We start from the raw sequence: 20,452 nt of genomic DNA on the forward strand, positions 1-20,452 counted from the left end.
TCCTTGACTTGTTTTCTAGCTTGCATTTGGTAAGAGATGAAGTTTCTGGTGATTAAAGTACTGCCTGGATTATAGTGTTCTTCCCCAGAAATCAAGGTCCTATCCCAGGTAACTTCACTTTGAACAGGAGTAATACTTAAGTTAGACACAGAGGATCAAATTTGGCTCTTTTAAATGCATGCACAAATCCCCATGACACTGATTTGCACTGTGACTTGGATCAGATCTGATTTGCTTTACATATCTCAATCCAAATGTAATCTGCAGTACAGCAGATAATGGAGACCAGTTTTTTATTCCGTTGCCTTTGAATATGTATGAGGATAATATCTGATGGATAATGGATTACTCTGAAATGTCTAACAATTCAAGATTCTTTTTGAGGAAGGATTTTAAATGAAGTTGCATAAATAATAAAAATTTAGAATGTTTCAAATATTTTCCTTTCTGCTCTTGTTACACTTTGGCACTGCTTTCTTTTAACATGTTCTTCTGAATGTTCTAAATTGCTTTAGACGTGGATTATTTCATATGCTGCTATACCTTTATGGTTGGTCTACATGATCTTAATGGTCTTTTCCAACCTTAATGATTCTACATCTTATCATGTCTCCTTCCTCCTCATGTGAGTGCTAGACTGGAGCTCAGTCACAGTGCACCAGGATCAGAGTCCAGGCACTGGCTGCGGCCTCTCATTGGATGGCTGTGATTGCCAGGAGGATGGATGTCAGCTAAATAATTCTATGCTCTGGGCCTCCTCCTGCTTCTTCACAAGAACTCCAGGGAGCTCTCAGCTTCCTCCTTTTACTGCTATACTGATGCACCTGAAGATCTGCTTTTTCTTGCAGTCTTCAAAACATCATGGAGTAAGGAAACTCCTAAAGGAAAAAAAGGATTTTGAGATCATAATTTTTCTAGCAGTCTTGGCTTGGCTGCAGATATGGTAGATAATGCCTAGGGCAACTCAAATTTGGGATATTAGCTTGCCCTGCATAAAAGTTGCATGCATTACAAAACCACTGCACATAATTCTGCACAGCTTGTCGTGTAATGCTGCCTTTGCAGAAGAAATGTTCAAGGATAAACCTTGCGTGAAGAGTAAATCACCTCTTGCTCTCCTTAGCTCTTTCAAGTGAGGCAGAGTTATAATGTAGAGTCAGCTGTTGTGCAGACTTAGCAGAAACATGGGCCTTTTTTCCCTGAGTTAGGCTGTCATCAGAGGAGATGCTTGAGACAACTCTATTACAGGTGCAGTTGAATCAATAACACATATTCATTATTCTTTTTCAGATGATTCTCCTGCTTCAATTTCATAAATGACTCTTTTTAACAAGGGAAAAGTAAGCAGGTATTATTCAGTAGAATGTTTCATGTCGTATGTGGCACTTTGCTCTTTCAATTGGATAGCTTCAGCAGTTTTCTTTAATATGTTGTTTTCACTTAAGGCAGTAAAAATTTCTTTGGAAATCTATGACAATCAATTAAGTAAATGAGAAAATAGAATGCTTGTAATTAAGATAATCAAGCTACATGAAATCTACCCTACAAGTGCTAATATCTGTATATCTCTAAGCTGTATATTAATTAAGCACCATGTAAGTGTTGCAATTAGACTTAGGCGGCTGTGGTGAAAATGAGAAAAATCTGCAAATGATTGGAGAGGTTTTTCCTGTACATGAAGTTGTTTTAAAGCTCTCCTTGCTATAACTTGTAGGTGTCACTGCAGGCACTTCAGGGTGCCTGACGTCTGTAGCAGCCTCCAGCTGCTCCTGAAAGAGGTGACCCCAGGAAAAACAAAAACAAACTGCTTAGAAACTGAGTTCTGAGCCAGAAATTGCGAAGGTGAGGGTGGAGGGAAGACAGTGAACCTATTTATTGATATCATACTTTCAGGTAATACCACTTATGTTTCTAGAACGAAATGAAATACATAACACCCTTTTATTATTTGACATAGATAGAAAAAAAAAGCCAAAAGAAACCAGTATCCTGATTCTCACTAGTTCGTGGAGTAAAAGGATTTCATATTGCTCTTATGGGTTTGCTTCTCTTCTTTCCTTATGTTGATGTGAAAACCCTGAGGCCTCCCAGGCCTTCCCACCTGAAAAATAGCATCTTACTTGTATTAAGAGCAAAGCCCCACATTAGACTAACAAGATAAGCTGGGTGCGTTCAGAATATGCTTCGTCATTAATGCTCCTGGTTGGGGCATGTGGAAGCAGGAGCCCTGTGACTGTGTGCAAGGAGGTCCTCTTTTGACCACTTCCTGTTGGTTGGTGCCTGTGCATGCCCTCCCAGCAGCCATGCAGCAACCTCAGAGTGAGTTTGTTGTGGTTTAATGAGATGTGCGTTTTTGAACGCTTGTGCTTTTTTCCTATATGTAGCTTTTGAATGGCTGCAAACACACCAGGTACCAGGAGGTCCCTCATGTTACAGGGCTAGTGGAGCCGAAGAGCTCCTCCACTTTGAGGCTGCCAAACTAAATGCAATGCTGGGGATGCCAAAGCAGATGAGGAGCCCATCTGCTAATTTGCTAGATGTTGCCATGGCTGTTATAAGATCAGCTCTTTGGAGCCAAATGAAGTAGTATGCCTGGTCAGTATGGACAGCAGCTTAAGTTGCTGTGCAAACAGTAAAGCAGTATTTTTATCCTTTTTTTTCCCCAATCATTTTTCTAAAATCTGCTTTTACAGGATAATATTCTTCCTCCTGAAAAATGAACCTTACTTACTGATATCATAATTTCAGATAATACCACCTACATTCCTAGAGAGAAATGAAGAAAACTATGTGACACCTTCAATTTTTCATTTGACTCTGTTGTTCTTTTTTTTTTTATTATTATTATTATTTGACATTGATACAAAAAAATAGTATCTTGATTAGCAGCTTTGCTGGCAATCCCACAAAACTGTAGATAATACTTTAATCTAAAAGAATGCACTCCTACGGACACCGGAGATAAAACAATATATACAATTTAGACAAATAAATACGTAAGTACAGCCAATCGTATATAATGATACACCTAAAGTTTGGTTACTGTTGACAAGCTTTTCTAGTTAATTACACTCTTCATTTACAAATGCCATTGCCATCTACGTTATAAAGACAAAAATCCCCGTAACAAATGAAAATTGATACTTAAGATTATTATTAGGAAAGACGGAAAATGAATCTTGAGACTTCTGTCTAAATACTCTCATGAATTCAGCCTAGAAGTGTTTTGTGAAAAGTTCCTCCAAAAGAGAGACGCTTTCCCATAGATTCTTAGTTCAGTGTGCTTTGTTACTGGATGCTTTGAAATAAAAATATGATTACTTCACAGTTTTGAAGTGACTAGAAGCCAGAACATCTTAACCAAATTGTCATTTGCCCCATGCCCAGTGAAACAAAATGACCTTTAAGGAGCAAATACTCCTTTTGTTTAAAGGGAGCTCAATGCAAACAATGTTATTTGTTAACAGTCCCCAAGGTGACACAAGCATTTCTAAGTGCTTGGAGAATAAAACCCATGCTGTCCACAAGTAGATGCATGGCTGTCATGGTTTCCCTTTCTAGCTCTAGGTTGAAATAATGCAATTTCTGAGCAAAGGGAAAATTAATCTCTTTATTTATGTGTAGCAATCTAGTGAAGCCTACTATGAGAAAACTAATAGAAGTAGAAAATTAGGTTTCGTAGATTTAAATTCACTTGACAATAAAAGAAAAAAGTCTTGTACATTCAAAAGTTAGGCCACACATGCTTAAGGCTCTTGAAACACTGGACAAATATAATGCCTAATTCAGCTCCATGCATAACAGAATACTACATAGCAAGCAGACCATACACACATATATACAGCTGAATACAGAATAAAATGCCTTAGGAATATGTACATAGTTTCCAAGGTGAAAATTTACATTGTCATTAAGATCTATCTATTTATAAATGGCAGGAAATATATTTTTGAAGATGTTATTTTCAAGGTGCACGCTCCGATTGTTAATGCAGTCTACTTCTACTAGGAGTAATTCAAGGCTGCTGTGCTACTTGAGCCCTGAGGTATCAGGACAGGGAGCTCTGCCGTCCTTGATTTTACTAGCCACAGACTATAGAATCACCAGCAGAAGAATTAAAGCCACCAAATCCAGATTGCAGATTCAGAAACCCCAAATTACAACACAGTATCAACAAATGGTAGAAGATATTTCAGCCTTGGTTGTAATTACTACAGAGTGTACCCTGGTATGGTTACATTCATGCTCTGTGACCTACTGAGGGTTGGGGTTGAATTCCACCCTAGTTTTCCTTCCCTAACTGCATATTCTGGGACCTGTTTAAAAAAAGCTGAATTTCACTCTCTGTTTCTTATATACATATATGCAATTAGTTGGACCTTGTTTTGTTGGAGTTCTGAATTTGTAAGGAAGCAAGAGCAACTTTAACAAGGACTGGGTCAACTAGAGAAGGATAAATCTTAATTATGCTGCAGGAGATTCAGTATTTTTGTATAAAATTACTGATTTTCATGAGCTCCTGTTGATTAGCAAGTAACTGCAGTGCCGTCTGTTCTGTAGCTTCACCATTTAGATTTGAAGTAGATCTCTGAGGCATTTACTGTGTGTAGTTCAAATGCCAGGTACCCTTCACCTTATTTACCAGTAATTCCCTTTGAAACAATGGTGTTGTACCTGTGAATAAGACTAACAATGTCTTGAAACTGCAAAGCTTTTGGGGTAGGATCCTCATTCAATTGCTATTGTTATAAAGTATTATATACGCCTATGGCAAAATCGGTATGGAGTTTTCCTTTAAATTCTGATTCAGTTAATTTCTGACGACTTTATAGACTTTATCCTGAATAACGTGCATTCTTAACAGTTTTTCATGTTATGGATATCTCCCATTGAAATGAATGAAGCCTACGTGTGAGCTGTGGACAGTGTGAGCAATCCAGAGCTAATACACACTTGGTGAATTTTATACCTGTGGATTGCCTATGAATTCCTCATTCCGAGTTACTTGCTAAGCGATATCACTTTTTAGTTCTTTTTTGAAAAGCAGTGCAGAGCAGGGATGGTATGAACACATCGAAGAGTTTTTCAGGAAATAATTTTCATCACATCTCATTAACATTCATATTTAGAACATCAAAGTACATTACCAAACCTGAATACAATCTTGCATATTTGATCTTTATCACATGCCCTGGGATTTCTAAGTTCTGGTGCTTTTTTCAGCTGCACCTCAGTGAGCACTGGTTCTGTGGTGGAGAGCTGCAGGTTGGTTACAAAGGCAGAAGGATTTTTTTTTTTTAAAAGCTCTCTATTTTTCTATGGAAGTTGCGTGTTGTCCAATCAACAGAAAATGCATTGGATAAAAACCATTAAAAATATGGTTTAATCTCATTTTCATATGCACTGAAGCAAAAAAACAGAGTTTACCCTTAAGTAATGTTCTTCTGTGTTAGATTTTTGTTCAGATAAATAGTATACCAACTGACGTTGATGGAACGTGCTGCTTATTAACTAACAATTTTATCATTTGATAAAATTATGTGTTTCTACACAAGTCATTCGATCTTCTTTCCAAATAGAAAATAATCTTGTTATCATATTCATTAATATACTCCTAAACAGGGAGAGATTCACAGACACCAATACTAATGAGAAATGTTGCATTCACTTTAAAATTATCACTGATGTTTAAGATGATTTTCCATATGTTTCCCATCTTGCATTTAATTTACAGATTATATTTCATTTCAAAGTTGGATTAGATATTTTTGGGTCTACTTGTAACAGTGGCGAGAAATGGAGTATTTTGTGAAATGATTTATTTGGGGGATAAAAAAATGCTTCTGTGTGTGAGTTTGGTTCTAAGGCCCGTGAGACTTTGATGTTCTTACCTGTCTAAATTCTGCTATTGCACCATCAGCATCCTGCTTGGGAACTGCACACATTGTTCTGTAAGATATAGATGCCAAGGTAGGCATATGAGATCTTTGCAAATACATACTGTTCAATTTATTAACAAAGCTCTAAATAGGGATGATTGTTGGGTGTCAAAAGGGGATAAAAGTCTATTCTTCACTTTGTATGGCCCGAGTCTTATCTCAGAGGCTGGGGCATGAACTATTAAACAGCTCATGATAGCTTATTACTGTCCTTTCACGTACAGATGCAGGAGCTGATATGTGTGATGGAGGATAATATACAAAATCTGAGCTTTGACTATAGATCCTTTTGACTGGTGTAGCGTCCTTAAGAAAAGAGCCTGAAGTCTGTAAACCAGTAGTCAAAATGAGAATGAGAAATCAGTCATTAAAAATCCTCTCACAGTAATATCCCAGTTTAACCTGTAAATCAGTACATCACTTTGTCAAAAAATAACCAGAGTAAAGCAAAATTTAAAAAAGGTATTTACATCTGTAAAAATCTTAGCATCTAAGATGCTTCTTGCTTGACATGTCATTCCAAATTCTGTGCATTTCTTCTGGTGTAATCTGGTGCACCGTGATCACCCTGCGGTACCTGCACAAGCTGTAGGCCATTTTCCAGTGGTTGAAGCCACTGTTCTGGAAGGGGTGGATGCCCAGCTTCCGAAGGCAGAGTCCGACATACACGTCTTCGAGATGGAGGAGTCTGGTGTGAAGAGAAGTTTTGTAAATCAGTTCTGCTACATCTGCTGAAAAAATGTAGCCAGTGCCCGAACAGAAGGGTGGGTAATTGCTGTCAGGATACAAATCTCTGGGCATGTACCACTTGCTGCGAACGTCTCGTATTGGCCCTCCATTGATAACGTAACCAGTGAAGTACCTTCTCCTTGGCTTGGTGTTAGGTTTGAGCAGCTTATAAATAAGATTATCCATATTTACAAAAATATCACTGTCTGTCTTCATAACGTACTTTGCTTTTGAACAATATGTTGCTATCCACCTCATCCCCATTAATGTTTTCAGAGTGAGGTTATGATAGGAGTCAATAAAATCCTCTACAATAATGTCATGAAAAATTTGGCTTTCTTGCTCTACCATCTGATTTAATACAGGATCTGCATTTTTCCCAAGAAGAAACAGCGTGGCAATCTTAATTCCTTTAAAATTGTTTTCGTCTCCCCATGTTTCCCGAATTGCTTGCCTTGCATCAAACTCTTTGTGAGTTGTGCTGATAAGAATGACCAAGAAAGGGACACTCTTCTCGCATTTATTAGGCTCATTGATGAGAAAGTCAAAGGAATGTGGATTTATAGGTCGAGTTCTTATGTTGCCAAAGGAGACATTTTTTCTGGCTATTGATATGCTATTAACCTGTCTGTGGCCAGTGTAGGAAGAAGTAGGACGGGTTATACTTAAGTACCAGAGAGCGCTTGCCCAGCAAACTACTGTCAAAACGTACAAGCACGAGACCTTAGAAGCCATTGTTCCTGCAGCTCTTCTATTTGGTGTGAAGAAGAAATAGTCTTCTCACCATGAGGGTACCGATGTCCCAGACAGGCAGCATATTACTAATGGCACTGGAAAGTTCGATATAGAAGTGTAACTCTGTAATCATTCATGGATCTCAAGTAGCAGTTATTAACCCTGATGATACTCAGCTTTTCTTCTTCTACTAGCAGCAGCTTCCATTTCTTGGAACTCTCTGTTATTTCTGAAAAAGATGAAGAAAAAATTTCTATTGCTAGATCATAAAAGCCTATGGCAAGAAAAATGAGTCTATATGTGACTGGCCATTAATAAGCTAAGTCTCTTAATGCATTTCTTGGCTGTTCTTTTCAGCTTTTATGAGAGTTCTACAATGTGTGATAGGGTGCTTGAATACAGCAATCTAAATGAAGTAATGCTTTTAAGATGGATATTGCCTCATAGATTATAAATATATACATATATAAATAAAGATTAAGCATGCATAGCATGTTGGCTTTTGAGGTACTTTTAAAAGCATATATAAGAATCCTCTTCTCTTTTTTAGTACTTACTTTCTTCCTAGCTTTTTATTCTGGACTTCTACAGTTTTTCAAAATATGCCATGGGACGTTTTTAAAATTACTTAATGATAAATAATGTATGGTATTTTAGGCTTAACAGCATTTGTGGCAACTATGCACATGAGTATCTTCAGATCCTTTTTAGTCTAAATATTGGTGATGTTTCCCAAGCCAAAAGTGGCATCCTTTGGAAATGACAGTTGTACTGATGGGCAAATGCAAAGTAGAAGGCGAAGGAGAAAGGGAGAGGTGTACTTCATCTTACCCATGTAAAGATCAGCACCCCAAGAGACTCCAGAAAACTCTAGAAATAAATTAAACACAATCAGTTATTCCTGTTGACTTTTTTCTCCTCTCCTTGCAAACCAGGCTTTGCTTTTCATGAAAAGACACCGTGTGTATGCCATGCAGGCAAACCATCCTGGCAGCCCATCAGCTGTGCTACTCGGCTGGCCTGTAAGCAGAGCCCCATGCACCCCTGTGGCTCTGGCAGCCCTCCTGCTGTGCTGTGGGAATGAGCAAGCCCCAGAGCTTGTGTGGTTCCTGGGAATTGAGTCTGTTTATTGTTGTTTCATGGAAATGAGACAAGCTACCATGTGCCCGCAGAATCAGTGCTGGCTCTCCAAGACTCACCAGTATGTGAAGAGTGCCTGTAGGCTCCAGGTTGCTGTTTTTTTATTGTTACATTACCTCTGAGCTAAAGGGTAGTAGAAGCAAGCAGCAGACAGCTTTACAGAAGAGTCTTTGAAATATTAAATGTTTACTTTGGAAAGTATAAAACATACATGGGTTCAAAGGAAAAGACAGAATCTCTGTCTAAGAAACATGCTTTCTGTTTCCATGCTGCTGTGGCACATTGTTTGGATTAAATCAAGATGCTTATCAAGGCATGTGTGCTCTCCATCTGTTGGGTATTTATGGTCTCCTTTCTTCCCCTAAAAGCAGCTAAGAGTGTGGCCTGCAGGTTCCCCTGACAGGTGATGGGCACTGTGGGTTCTGAACTGGCAGCCCCAGCTAGGCAGGTTAGCAGACTGTTATCTCATGTCACCATTTCACACCGAGGTATAAAACAACAGAGAAACATCCAACACTTGCTAAACTTACACTAAATATAACCTCCCACAAAAGCTCATAGATCATTATAGCTAGCGCTGTCCTGCTGATCCTCATTAGATCCACTTTCTGCTGTTTAGTGACCCTTCCTCCCTTACACGAAATAGGAAAATTTGAGTTTGTAGCTTGCTGCAGATCTTTGTCAGTGCCAATAGGTTTTGCTCTATAACCCAGGCAATTTAATGAGGTGCGGGTTATCTGCAGTTTCCTTTACTACTTGCCACAGCCTTTTAGATTTGTGATCTTTTCCCATTAATCAGCAGTTAACTTTTGGGAGTAGTATTTTTTAGGTGAGGTCTCTGATTGTCCCATAAGGCTGCAGAATACAACGACCTCAGCCTCCACATACACCCCGGTAAATAAACATAGCCATGATAAAATATATACGTGGCTGCCATTTCAGTGCTTGGAGAGTGGAGGTATCCTGTCATGACAACCCACTGCATGCACTGGGATGGAGTTCTAAGGACAACATGCTGGACCTGTAGGTTATTTTCAGGCTTCGTTGTGAATTCCTGATAACTGCCTGCCCTGGAAACCCCACTGGGGAAACGTAACAAAAATAGAGCAATTAGAAGGCTATTAATAAAGAAATCAGCAAGAACAGATTTGAAAATGTGGAGTGTGATCTATATGGGTCAGTGTATTTAGAGGACTCAAGTGTATGGGGAAACCTGAATGCAGCTAATATTCTGCATATGTTAGTTTAGGAAACTACATATTGCATTCTCTGTCTATCTTTTAGCATCTCTTCTTCAATAAAAGCAAATGCATTAGTTACCATGAGTGCACTGCAGGTAGTTGAGGGAAAGGGAAATTGTAACAACAGCATCTTTAAAAACTGCAAAATTACAAAAAATAGCTTTTTAGATCAGGAATGTCCTGGCTGTGATCTCCAATCTCCTGTGCTCAGAAATGACTAGAAGCAACAAAAGCCTTACATCATTTCTAAGAAGCATTCTATGCTATTCAAGGGAATGTTTCTGATCAATTATGAGATCTACAGATAATGGCTGTCCAGAACAAGCATCTTATCCTGGTCCTTGCACTGCCATCCCTTGAAACAAATATGACTTTTTTTTTTCTTTTTCTGTTAAATTCTGTTTTTTTCCTTTCTCTTTTCTGGAAAAATAACAGTTTAGAGTGGTTTACAACATCCCCCAAGTAATTTATCAGTGAAATGCAGGCTAACTGGATAAAAGTGAACTGGCTCTAATTTTCATGACAAGTGAAGTTTTAGATTTAATTACTTTTAAGGAAATTGAGAGGAGAGAGGTGGAAAAAACCCCACCAATAAGAAAAGAGCTCCCTGCTTTCCTGCAGTGGCCCATTCTGCCATTTCTTCTCTGCTGTGAGGTGAAGACTAAAGTTCATGTTCCTGCTGTCATTGAACTTTTTGCCACGTGGGGAACAGATTAGCAGAAAATAGCACAGGCAAACTTGGCAGATAGTACGAATACAAAATAAAACTCTATTTTTCCATTATGTTCTTGAACTGTGTTGCACTGTATTTGAAGGCCCTACTAGTAGGATGTAGATTTTCACATGGGGAGCAGAAAGCTTTCATCACTCTGGATTTTGTCAGTTGGGACAGGTTATGTTGTGTTTGTGGATGCTGGCACAGCCAAGGAAACTCATCACCTCCTTGTTTTTGTCTTACAGGGTAGCAGCAATGTTGAGCTGCGAGATCCTTGTCCTTAAAAATGTTTTAATTCAGTCTGACCCTTTCCCAGCCTAATTGTCATGCTATTAGTAAGCAAAGTCTCAAACTTTATTATGGTAGATGATTATGAAAAGCAAATGCTTGCTGTCATGTTTCCATATTGTGACTCAACATTGTGCACTTAATTGCACTATTCACAGCTCACGCTGTGCAAGGCAGACAAGTCACCCAGTCGCAGCACAGAAAAAGCACCGTGCAACTTCTGCGAGTAATTGACCTGATGGAGACTGTCTGTATGCACAGACCTTTTACAGGCTGACTGCACATTGAGAATAATCCTCTAAAAAATGAGCACATCTGAGAATCTTGCTAGCTGTTCGTGGGCAATTTTCAGGCCAGCAAATACCATGCGCCAGTGGCAGGATGGGACCCGTATTTTAGAGTAATGCCGTTTCTTCTCAGAGGGTGTTGGTGTTTTCTTTCAAGAATGCCCAGCTTGGTTTTCGTATGTGAATGTGGTTGGACTGATGAAACAAGGTCCTGGTGGAAGGCTATGACACGCACTGCAGCCCTTGAAACCTGGCATGGTGCTGTGTCTGTAACTCACGCCATATCATATCTACAGCTGTGGCACAGTGGGTCAGGGACAGTGCTGAGCTGTAGGGCAGACCCAGGCAAGAAGCCCCAGGAGGCTGATACTGCTCATCTCAGCACCTGCGGACCTCCCTAGCTCAGTGTGACTCAAAATAATGCTGTGCATCTCTGACAACATGTACCTATTAGTTTCCCAGAAAATGGGAGTGGATGCAGCTGCTAAAATATTTAGTAAATGTAGCAAATTCTACTCATTTTCCCTAAAGAGAGATCTTTGCAAGTTTCCTATAATTATGGCTTTCATCTGTATATAGGCCAAGACACTGAAATGTCTTTGCCATTTAAGAAGTCCTTAAAATACCCAAGTGTGATTATTGTTGAGTCTTATCAAGAAGATAATTACCCTGAACATTAGGAACACGTCCACAAAGGAATCTGGGGATGCTGTTATGATCTTGGCTGTATGTTTTCACAGTAATTTCTTGAGAAAATTCTGTACAGATGGCATAGGTGATATAACAGGAGATTGCAAGCTCTTTTTCAGCGACTTCATTTGAAGATTTCTTACATGCTCTAAATGCTTTTGCTGTGCCCAGTGAAATGGACCTGAAACCAAATCAGTACTGCAGAGGAAGACCTTTCCTACTAGACTGTATGCAGAAAGATATTGCAATAGAAGCCAAAGTTTTGGGCTAGAGTGAGGAAAGTAAAAGAATTAATTTCAGGTCCACGCTTTTTGCAAAAATCAGTGCCTCCCATTTGGGGGCCCAAACTATCATATGCAAAAAGAGGCTGGCTTTCCTTCTCTGCCATCAAAGGCAATGAAAATGAGTATTTTCTGAGAATCAGGCAGCATGTTAAGATATACTCTTTGTACACAGAGAATAATTTCTTGCTCACAGAAATATTGATGATGTACTTTGCCCAAGGCGGTAACTGAATGTGAAAGCTAGTGTTTGCACAAGTGATTCTTTCATACTAAGAGTTATTTTTGCATAAATGCTGATTTGCAGATGTTTTATGCTGTCTATCATCACCAAGATAAAGAATTGATCTCTGAAAATAAATTTGAGAAACATTTCTAAAGTCCTAATGCTACTACCCGCTCTTAACATCAGCAACAATAAGGATAACAGGGGATTAGCAAGTTTTATTCAAAGTTTCTGAATCTTTGATAGGGAAAATACATGTTCCAGTTAAAACCTCCAGTAAATGTGCCCATGCTACTGAAACTTTAAAGCTGCAGAGTATTTTACCAGTTATAAGACATTCCACATGAAAGTAAGTCTGTTTACGAGTGACTACTCTGTATTTTCCACTTAATATGTATTCAGTATGTATGTGTATAAAAACAGGATTTTCTGTTTTTTTTTCCAAGAACTGCTGAGACAGCCTAAATAAGATGATTAAACTGAATTTTCATTGCTTTGCATTTTTCTTTCTTAAGAAAGGATAATGTTTTTTTGTTGTTGTTGTTTTGTTTTTTTTTTTTCCCTCAACCGAATAATTTACAAGGAAAAGAGTAAAAAAATTCCACCAAGACTAAGCTGTAAAGAACAGTTCTCAATCACAGGAGATAAAACATTTGAAAAAAACATTTTGAAATATTTGGATTAACGCAGATGTCAGACTTAGCATGACTGAAGGGACTGTGGTAAATTATTGGCTAGGAAATGTGAGCTTGGCATTAGGGGCTGTTCCTTGGCTGATGTTCCTTGGAGCATCCCTGGCACTGGAGGTGCCTGGAGGGAAGATGAACTAGTAATTTGTTGAGATTCAACATTGCTCAAACTGAGTGCTGTCTGTCTGTGTTTGGGCTTTACATATACACAAAGCATTCAGTTGGCTTGCTAAGAAAAGTATGGTTTTTTGCAGTCTAGTTTTCATAAGAATTATTTTTTTAACAACAGCTCATTTTCAGGATCCACATTAATAATCTGTGGTTTATTATTATTGTTTGTTTGTTTTTAAACAACCCTCTTGACCACGGTAATTGTGTGTTTGTGACAGCACAGCCTTCTTCCAGATCTACAGGTGTAGCATTGCACAGCTGACTTCAGGTCATCAGGAGATGAAAGGAGCAGGCACATCCTGAGGACTGGTTCTGTGGTGGCTGAGTTTCTGAATTTTAGCAATCTGGTTATGCTGGTCTGATATTAATCTAGAATGGTTAAAAGCTAGATTTTACTCAAGTCAAAATAATATTGGAATTTGGGACGTACCAATCAGCAGGCAGTAGCAGAGATTTTAATCAAATACTCTTAGCGCTGGCTAAAGGGAGAGAAAAGAAATAAAGGACTTGAACTTAAAGAGCAGAGCAATTTTAAGAGAAAATCTTTTTTTTTTTTTTTTAAGTTGCCCAGGAGATGTCAGATGTCATATGCATTTTTTCCCATGAATGCTTTTTAGAAACAGTTTTAAAAAACATTTTGTGACTTCATGTTGTGATAGGTCATTTGTGACTGCATCAATCATTGTCCTGTTACAGCAGTAATGTATAAATTGCATCCCAGTATGGTTATAAACTGATGCAAATAATAGATTTCACTTTGGGTTACCATAGCCACAACCATTATTCTCTTTAGCTATTGTGCTGTGCTCTATTGTGAGATCTCACAGCAAGGTTCCTTAGCTCATGTACCAGCAAATAGGTTACAATATTTTGCATCTAATGAAAGTTTAGCACAAAGAAATGAGGCTCTGAGTTCTTATTTTCTTTTTTTTTCCTGAAGAGGAAGACCTTTAGAACAGCTATAACAAAATCTCTATTACTCAAGAAACAATTTTTGCATAATTTGTTACCAGAGTCGATAAGTTAAATTATCTTCAAGTAATGTGTTTGAAATTAAATATACTGCTGTTCTTGTCTTAACCTTCTTAAATGTCACTGTTTCATTTCCTTTGTTTTCTTACTGATGCCTGTGATGTGGCGGTCTGGGTTGTAGCACTAATAGATGACAGTGGCCCTGATTATACAGGTGCCTACCCTAGCAGCACTGCCAATCCCAATTAATCTTTGTCATGAACAGGAGGAGTAACAATTATGTGGAAACTGGAACACCTGAAATCACACTTTGTCTGTAGTGATGATAACTCATTGAACTGGATAATGAATCTGCTTCCCATAACTCATGTGCTATCAGGGGAGCATTGGAGGAAAAATACAAACAATCAAAACTTTTGGAAAAGTTCTAAAAGAGCTTTGAACCTACCCACTCAGGTATCTGTGGTGATGCTTGGGGAACTTTGCTTTTTAACCTGATCAAATTGGGAACAAATTGATTATTGGTATATAAATAAATATTTTTGATCTTAGAGCATAGCTCCTATTGACTGATATTTACTGAAGGATTTCTTCTTATCTTGGTTGTGTGTGTACAATAACTGTATTTATTGTAGTGGTTTTATCTTTTATCTGTGAATGATGAGGTTAAGTATATCCCATTGAAAAGTGTCTCGCACCTAACCTTGAATTCACTTTTTCCACAGCCAGACTGAAACTTTTTGTAACAGATGATGATCACAAATAGGTCACTCCAACTTTTTGTGCTTAAGGAAAAACATTACATTTTGTCTGATTTCCAACCATGTTGGATGTGGTGCCTCTGTGACTGTGGCCAGACAAGCACAGTCTTCTCATTTCCCTGGAAATATGTTCTGTGTCTAAGATATCACAGAGCCCTGCTCTGTTCATCCAGGCAGATGTAGCTCATTTTTCTTCATCTTTGCATTACACTAATTAATGAAAAGTAGCATTGTGAAGTATTTCTCACTGTGAGCTATATGTAAGTCAAGTTGAAGCTTCTAATTCCCTTTGAGAAGTAATTTTGATGCATTCAAGGCAAGCTGTTGCTTTCAAAATTGCACCTGTCTCCTATGCAACTGTAGCATAAAAAGTATATGCACAAACAAACAACTTTTGTCACCAGCCTGGAAAATATGGGGCTTACTTCAGCTGGACGTCTTATTCTCCAATACATGAAAAATATTTCCTAGCTATACACTTTTTTTTTGGCAGTTGGGTAGGTTTGTCGGGATTGAGATTCCTTGAGTTATTGGCATGGTTTTCTGATAGCATAGCCTTAAACCTGTCGAGACAAACTGTGGCTACAGCTTGGCCTTGAAGCCACAAGGCCTGTGCCCCCCAACTCCAGCTGACCTCCAGCCATGCAGGTTACTTTACAGAGAAGGATCCCTGGGAAAAGTGGGATTTGCCCCCTCTTTGCATTGAAAGTACGGGAATAACATTTTGTTGGATTGGCTATGAACAAGTGGAGCCCCAGAGGAGCCGGTGTGGCCATTGGTTGGTGCAGGAGCTCTGCACACCCTTGGGGCAGCTTGGCTCAGATGGGTCTGACTTGTGTCTGCTGGCTGTACACAACTGAGTGTGCAAGGGCTGCAGGTGTGTTTCTTTTCATGGTGTATATCGGTGTGTATAACTAAATGGTGGATGAGGTTTTGCTCAAACTTAAAAAATAAATGAATGCCTCCTTTTACTGTGGACTAAACAAGAAAAAGTTCAGCTGCAAAAAGGATGTTTTTGCAAAACTGTTATCATTTGAGAGCATGGTATTGTCAGTCTCTTTCAGCTAGCACACATGGATCATTTAACAGACCTGGACCCCAGTCAATTTGTCAGTATTTAGCTTTCTGAATCTTACAGCTGAAAGGTCTGTTATCCTATGTTTTAGCTGCAAGAGGCCATTTCTCTTGTGGGAAGGATTTAAAAATGGGCTCATAGTAACTGGAGGTTTTTGGATGAATCAAATGAAATTGATGCTGCAGTAACTGGGCAAATACACATTCTTGGGAATCAAAATGAGTAAGTTTGTCCTCACTTGCTTTAGATATTTCAGAAGTGCAGGAAATTGTGTCAGCTGAGAGACAGTTTTGAAAATACTGTTGGGGACCTTAAATGAACTGCTGTCTCCTCAGCTAAACTGCAAACCTGTCCTAGGTTATCAGCTATGCTTACGTAGTCATCCTCTTCCCCAAAAGAATGTGTCTTTTTTTCTTCTGTTTCATTCCCATAATGGAAGTGGTGAGCACTGTCCATCGGTCTCTGTGAAAGAAACTTTGTCTCCAGAGAAAGCAGCTAGTCAACAGCTTTTCTGTTTGTGATCAGATCAGAGTTTAACCTGAGCTCTGTTACTGTAGGCAAAAACTGAAGTTTTCTCAGAAACTGCTACTGATGAACTGTTTGTGGCAATATCTCAGTTAATAACTCTGCCTCCTGAGTGGACAGAATACGGCTGATCATCTGGGGGATCTCATAAGGATGCTGGAAGAACTGCATTCTGGTAAAGAGTAAATCTGAATTCTTCTTTCAACTCACATTTATCACTTATGCTATTAGAGATGTCCTTCATATATACTTTCAAAATTTTCACTGGGGAGCATAAATTTCAAATCCTGAAGAGTAGTGTGGGTAGTCAGCAATACTAGCTCTGCTTTCTTACATCCTTTGTCCATGAGCCTTTCTAATTAGGGGTAGTTGCAGGACTAGTAACTAAGAAAACAGCCAAGCAAACTTTTTGCAAATGTTTGTGTGTGTGCATTTGTTTTTCTGTAAATGTAACAGGGCCCATTTCTGTGGGCTCATTATACTGCCAGCACGCCTTGCTTTCTCTTTTTCCTATTGTGACTATGGAAGCATAACCGTTGCAATTGCAACTTCTTAGAATAATTGGAGACTCTCCAGTTGGCTTCTCCACCTGTAGCTTCATGATCCCTAGTGAGTCAATGTAGGTGTAAATGTAGATTTGTCTATATGGAAGAATTTCTCAAAACACATGCAAAGCAGTGTTATATAAAATAAGGCCTCAAGTGTATTCAGGGCTCAAAAGCAGGGAAAGCAGCCTTCCTCCTCCCAACTTGGTGCTTACCTAGACTCTGCTGCGGCACAGGTAAACCATGTGATTATAGTGCTGCTCCAGAGATCATGCAGAGATGTGTGTGCAGCACTGCTCAGGGCCTTCTGCCATTGTGCTGTAGTGAATTGCGTTGTTAGCATCCCTGGCAGAGAATGCAGCCATCAGCCCTCATTCTCATGCAGCTCAGCAGGCACAATTCTCTTTTCACCACCCACTTTTCTTTGGGATGTGTTGGCTTCTGCTTTGATATAAATGTAATGCACTACTGATAGAAATCAGCTTTGTGAAGCAATAAACAGTAAATATGCTCTTTCACTGTGCCCAAGGGGAATCATATCATACCTCAGTTACCCATGTATTCAAGGCCAAGCCTTAAGAAGAAAAAAGGGTACATGGACACACAGCGTAAAATATAGATTGCTTTTCTTTGCTTTCCATCTGTGGCCCTCCAAGAGCTTCATAAACACAAGCTCTCTGAGCAGCTGTATACCCCAAGGAAGCAGGTAACACAGTAATAAAATCTGCCAAGCAAGTTTAGGGTCCAAATCTTGATAGACACCGTAGGGCTGTAGGAATTAAATAGAGCTATTTCACAGAGAGACATTCTTCTGGGAGATTCTTACAGCAGCAACAGAAGATCAAACCCTCCTTTTGATCATTTTCCAAACTTTAGGGGTGCTTAGTCTCTGGGTGGAATCAGAAGAGATTGCTATATCAATAACCTGACCTCAGACCTTCCCTGGAGGAAGCTGTTTGTTTCATAGCATGGCTGGGAACAGCAGGGATTCTTCTGAGCACGTTTAAACTCTGTGCAGGTCTCTGTCAACATCCTAAACCCTTATCTTGCTTTTGGCAATCTCGTTTCAGTATTATTTCAATCTGAGAGATCTTTTGAACAAAAGAGATTTTAAAGAACTTTGTAATCTGTAGTTCCATTTATGTCCCAGCTTTTTCTGATATCAAAAGCAGCATGAAGCTAAAATTACATGAACTGCAGTAAAGCAGCTGTCGGGTCAACTGTTGTGGGATCACTTGGGCCATGGGAGAAGGAGAGCTTTGCTGTGTGATCGAACACTTTGTGGTGCAGTCTGTCAGGTGACACAGCCTGTGATTGCTCTGGTGCCAGGCAGGAAGGTGACCTCTGACTCAGACCTTCTCCTGTGGAGGGAGACAGGAAATGGGAGGACTGATGCATGCATCAGGACCTGTTGCTGTGCTGCTAGGGAGGAAAGGATTGATATCCTGGAGCTCCCGCACAGTAAGATCTGCTGGAGAGCAGGGGGTGCCTGCCTTGTCCCTGTCTGGTGCCCACTCTGGGGTCCCCCACACAGTGTGGCTCAAGATGAGGGAAAGACAGACAACCTAACTACACAAAGCTTTGCAATATTCTCTATAAACTTTTCTTGCTACCAGTGCAGTGAAGAGTAATGCCTCACAGCAAAGACATGTATATAATTTCTTTGTTTTCTTTTGACTGTGTGGTAACAACACAACTAAGAGCTACCCAAGACATTCTACAGGCAGCTTCAAGTTATTATCATTCTTTCACACTAAGAAAAGTCCTCGCTTTCTCTTCCTTTTCTTTGAACAAATTAATTTGCCAGCCTGTATAGCTCAGTGTGCACATACTTCACAAAGATGTTGCCATCTGCCATTTAGTTTCCTTTCTAAGCTGTGATCTTAGACATACATTTCAGGGAAAAGGAAGCCAAGTGGTTGAGTTTATTTTCCCTTTGTGTGAACAACAATGGGAATAATTCCAGAGCCAGGCAGCAAGGCTGCCTTAAATGCCAACTGCAAATCACCTTTTCAATGAGGCATTAATTCGTTCTGTGAAAAACACATATGAATCTGGGAAAGTAATTCCATTCCGATTCTCCCCTTCCCTTCCCCCAACCCCTGTGCACTGCCTGGATCAAATAAATGTCAAATAGCTTTCCAAGAAGATCTTTTTTTCAGATTTATTTTATTTTATTTTATTTTATTTTTAACTCCTATTCCTCATCACCTTCCCTCCCTCCCTACCCTTTTCCACCCATTTTACCCTTTTCCACTTTTCCTGCAGAAAAAGGGTTGCATAAATTCATTCGCATGATGATGTAGACATTTACAGGAGGGGCAGGCAGTTTAGGCAGCCCACCTGCCCACGGGGCAACCCCTTGCCAGGTCCTGGTTCCCTGTCGGCCAGGCACCTCTTGGTGAGGGGGAATAAAATTCTCTATGTGGGCAAGGGAAGGCAACAGCGTTGCTTTGCCCCCTCCTCAGCTGTGTGGCTCAGCTGGGAGAGTGTGCTACGTTGTCTGAGAAGTACTGTGTTAGAAAAACCTGAAAGATGGTTCTCTGCCTCACAGCTGTGCAAAAAACCTGGATCAGCACAGCTAACAGACATTGCAGGCATGAGGCTGGGGCAGAGCAGGGTAGGTCCATTCTGGGGCTGTGCTTCTGCCTCACCTGATCAACCAAGGGCTGAGGGCTGCCCACTATGCCCCTTGGACTATAGCAGTGTCCCCAAGGTTTTGTTCTAACATCAAACAATTAGTTCTTCATCAGTTGAAGATGAGTAATGAAATAAAAAGCCTTTGCTTGCTTATTAAATATTTAGGTTTAAATTTTAGCAGTGGCTGGGATGTTTTGGAAATCAATTCAAGTACTTATTGAGACTTGAAAAAAACTCATCTTTTTTTCATTTTTTCATTTGTTTTCACAAGACCTAATGATTCTTTTATGTTTAGACTCTCCTGAGATCACATCAGAACATGAATGGGAAATACAATTGGATTTTAACAGGAAACTTGTTCGTGCATATAGCAGTTTTAAAGGGCATGAATAGTGTAGTGTTTGAGAGTGTGCCACTATTTGAAAGATTGATGTGATTTTCTGGTTTTGACATAAAATGAAAACATTGTGAGGGGCTGTCACAAGCCTCTGAATCAGCCAGTTTCTTTTTAGAAGCAGAAGACAGCTCTTGGCTCAGGTAGGCAATTCTCCCACATATGCCTTTGCCAAAGCAAAAGTGTATTCAGGGCTTTTTTGCTGTTGTTTTTTCCTCCAGATGGTGTAACGAGGGGTAGGCTGCTCATCGCTTGTCAGGGGTTATATAATACTGTGGCAAAATGAAATCCCATGGCACAGTTTTGAAGATAGCCTATCAATCACTCTCATCAGGTCCCTGCACTTCTTGCATGTGGGGTCGACCTTCTGTCATCAGGCCAAACGTATTTACACGTTCCACCCGAATGT

The 20,452-nt window shown here is 39.6% G+C and overlaps 1 protein-coding gene and 1 long non-coding RNA gene across 2 annotated transcripts in view; both read right to left on the minus strand.

The window, feature by feature from the left end:
* Positions 1-2,947: 2,947 nt before the first annotated feature.
* Positions 2,948-7,403, minus strand: B3GALT1 (beta-1,3-galactosyltransferase 1). Its single transcript, XM_042822349.1, has 2 exons — positions 6,517-7,403; positions 2,948-5,949 (listed from the first exon to the last, which is right to left on the minus strand). The coding sequence occupies exons 1-2, from the start codon at positions 7,401-7,403 to the stop codon at positions 5,862-5,864; spliced, it is 975 nt and encodes a 324-aa protein (XP_042678283.1). The 3' UTR covers positions 2,948-5,861.
* Positions 7,404-7,463: 60 nt separating this feature from the next.
* LOC122162206 overlaps positions 7,464-20,452 on the minus strand; it is a 176,348-nt gene continuing 163,359 nt past the window's right edge. The window contains exons 4-5 of the long non-coding RNA XR_006169442.1: positions 8,235-8,273; positions 7,464-7,632 (exon numbers count right to left, since the gene is read on the minus strand). This is a non-coding gene — a long non-coding RNA (uncharacterized LOC122162206). The remainder of the gene's footprint in view (positions 7,633-8,234; positions 8,274-20,452) is intronic.

The sequence above is a fragment of the Centrocercus urophasianus genome, unplaced genomic scaffold (genome assembly GCF_019232065.1).
Source record: "Centrocercus urophasianus isolate 14NV4802_14NV808 unplaced genomic scaffold, USGS_Curo_1.0 seq_20, whole genome shotgun sequence".
Lineage (NCBI taxonomy): Eukaryota > Metazoa > Chordata > Aves > Galliformes > Phasianidae > Centrocercus > Centrocercus urophasianus.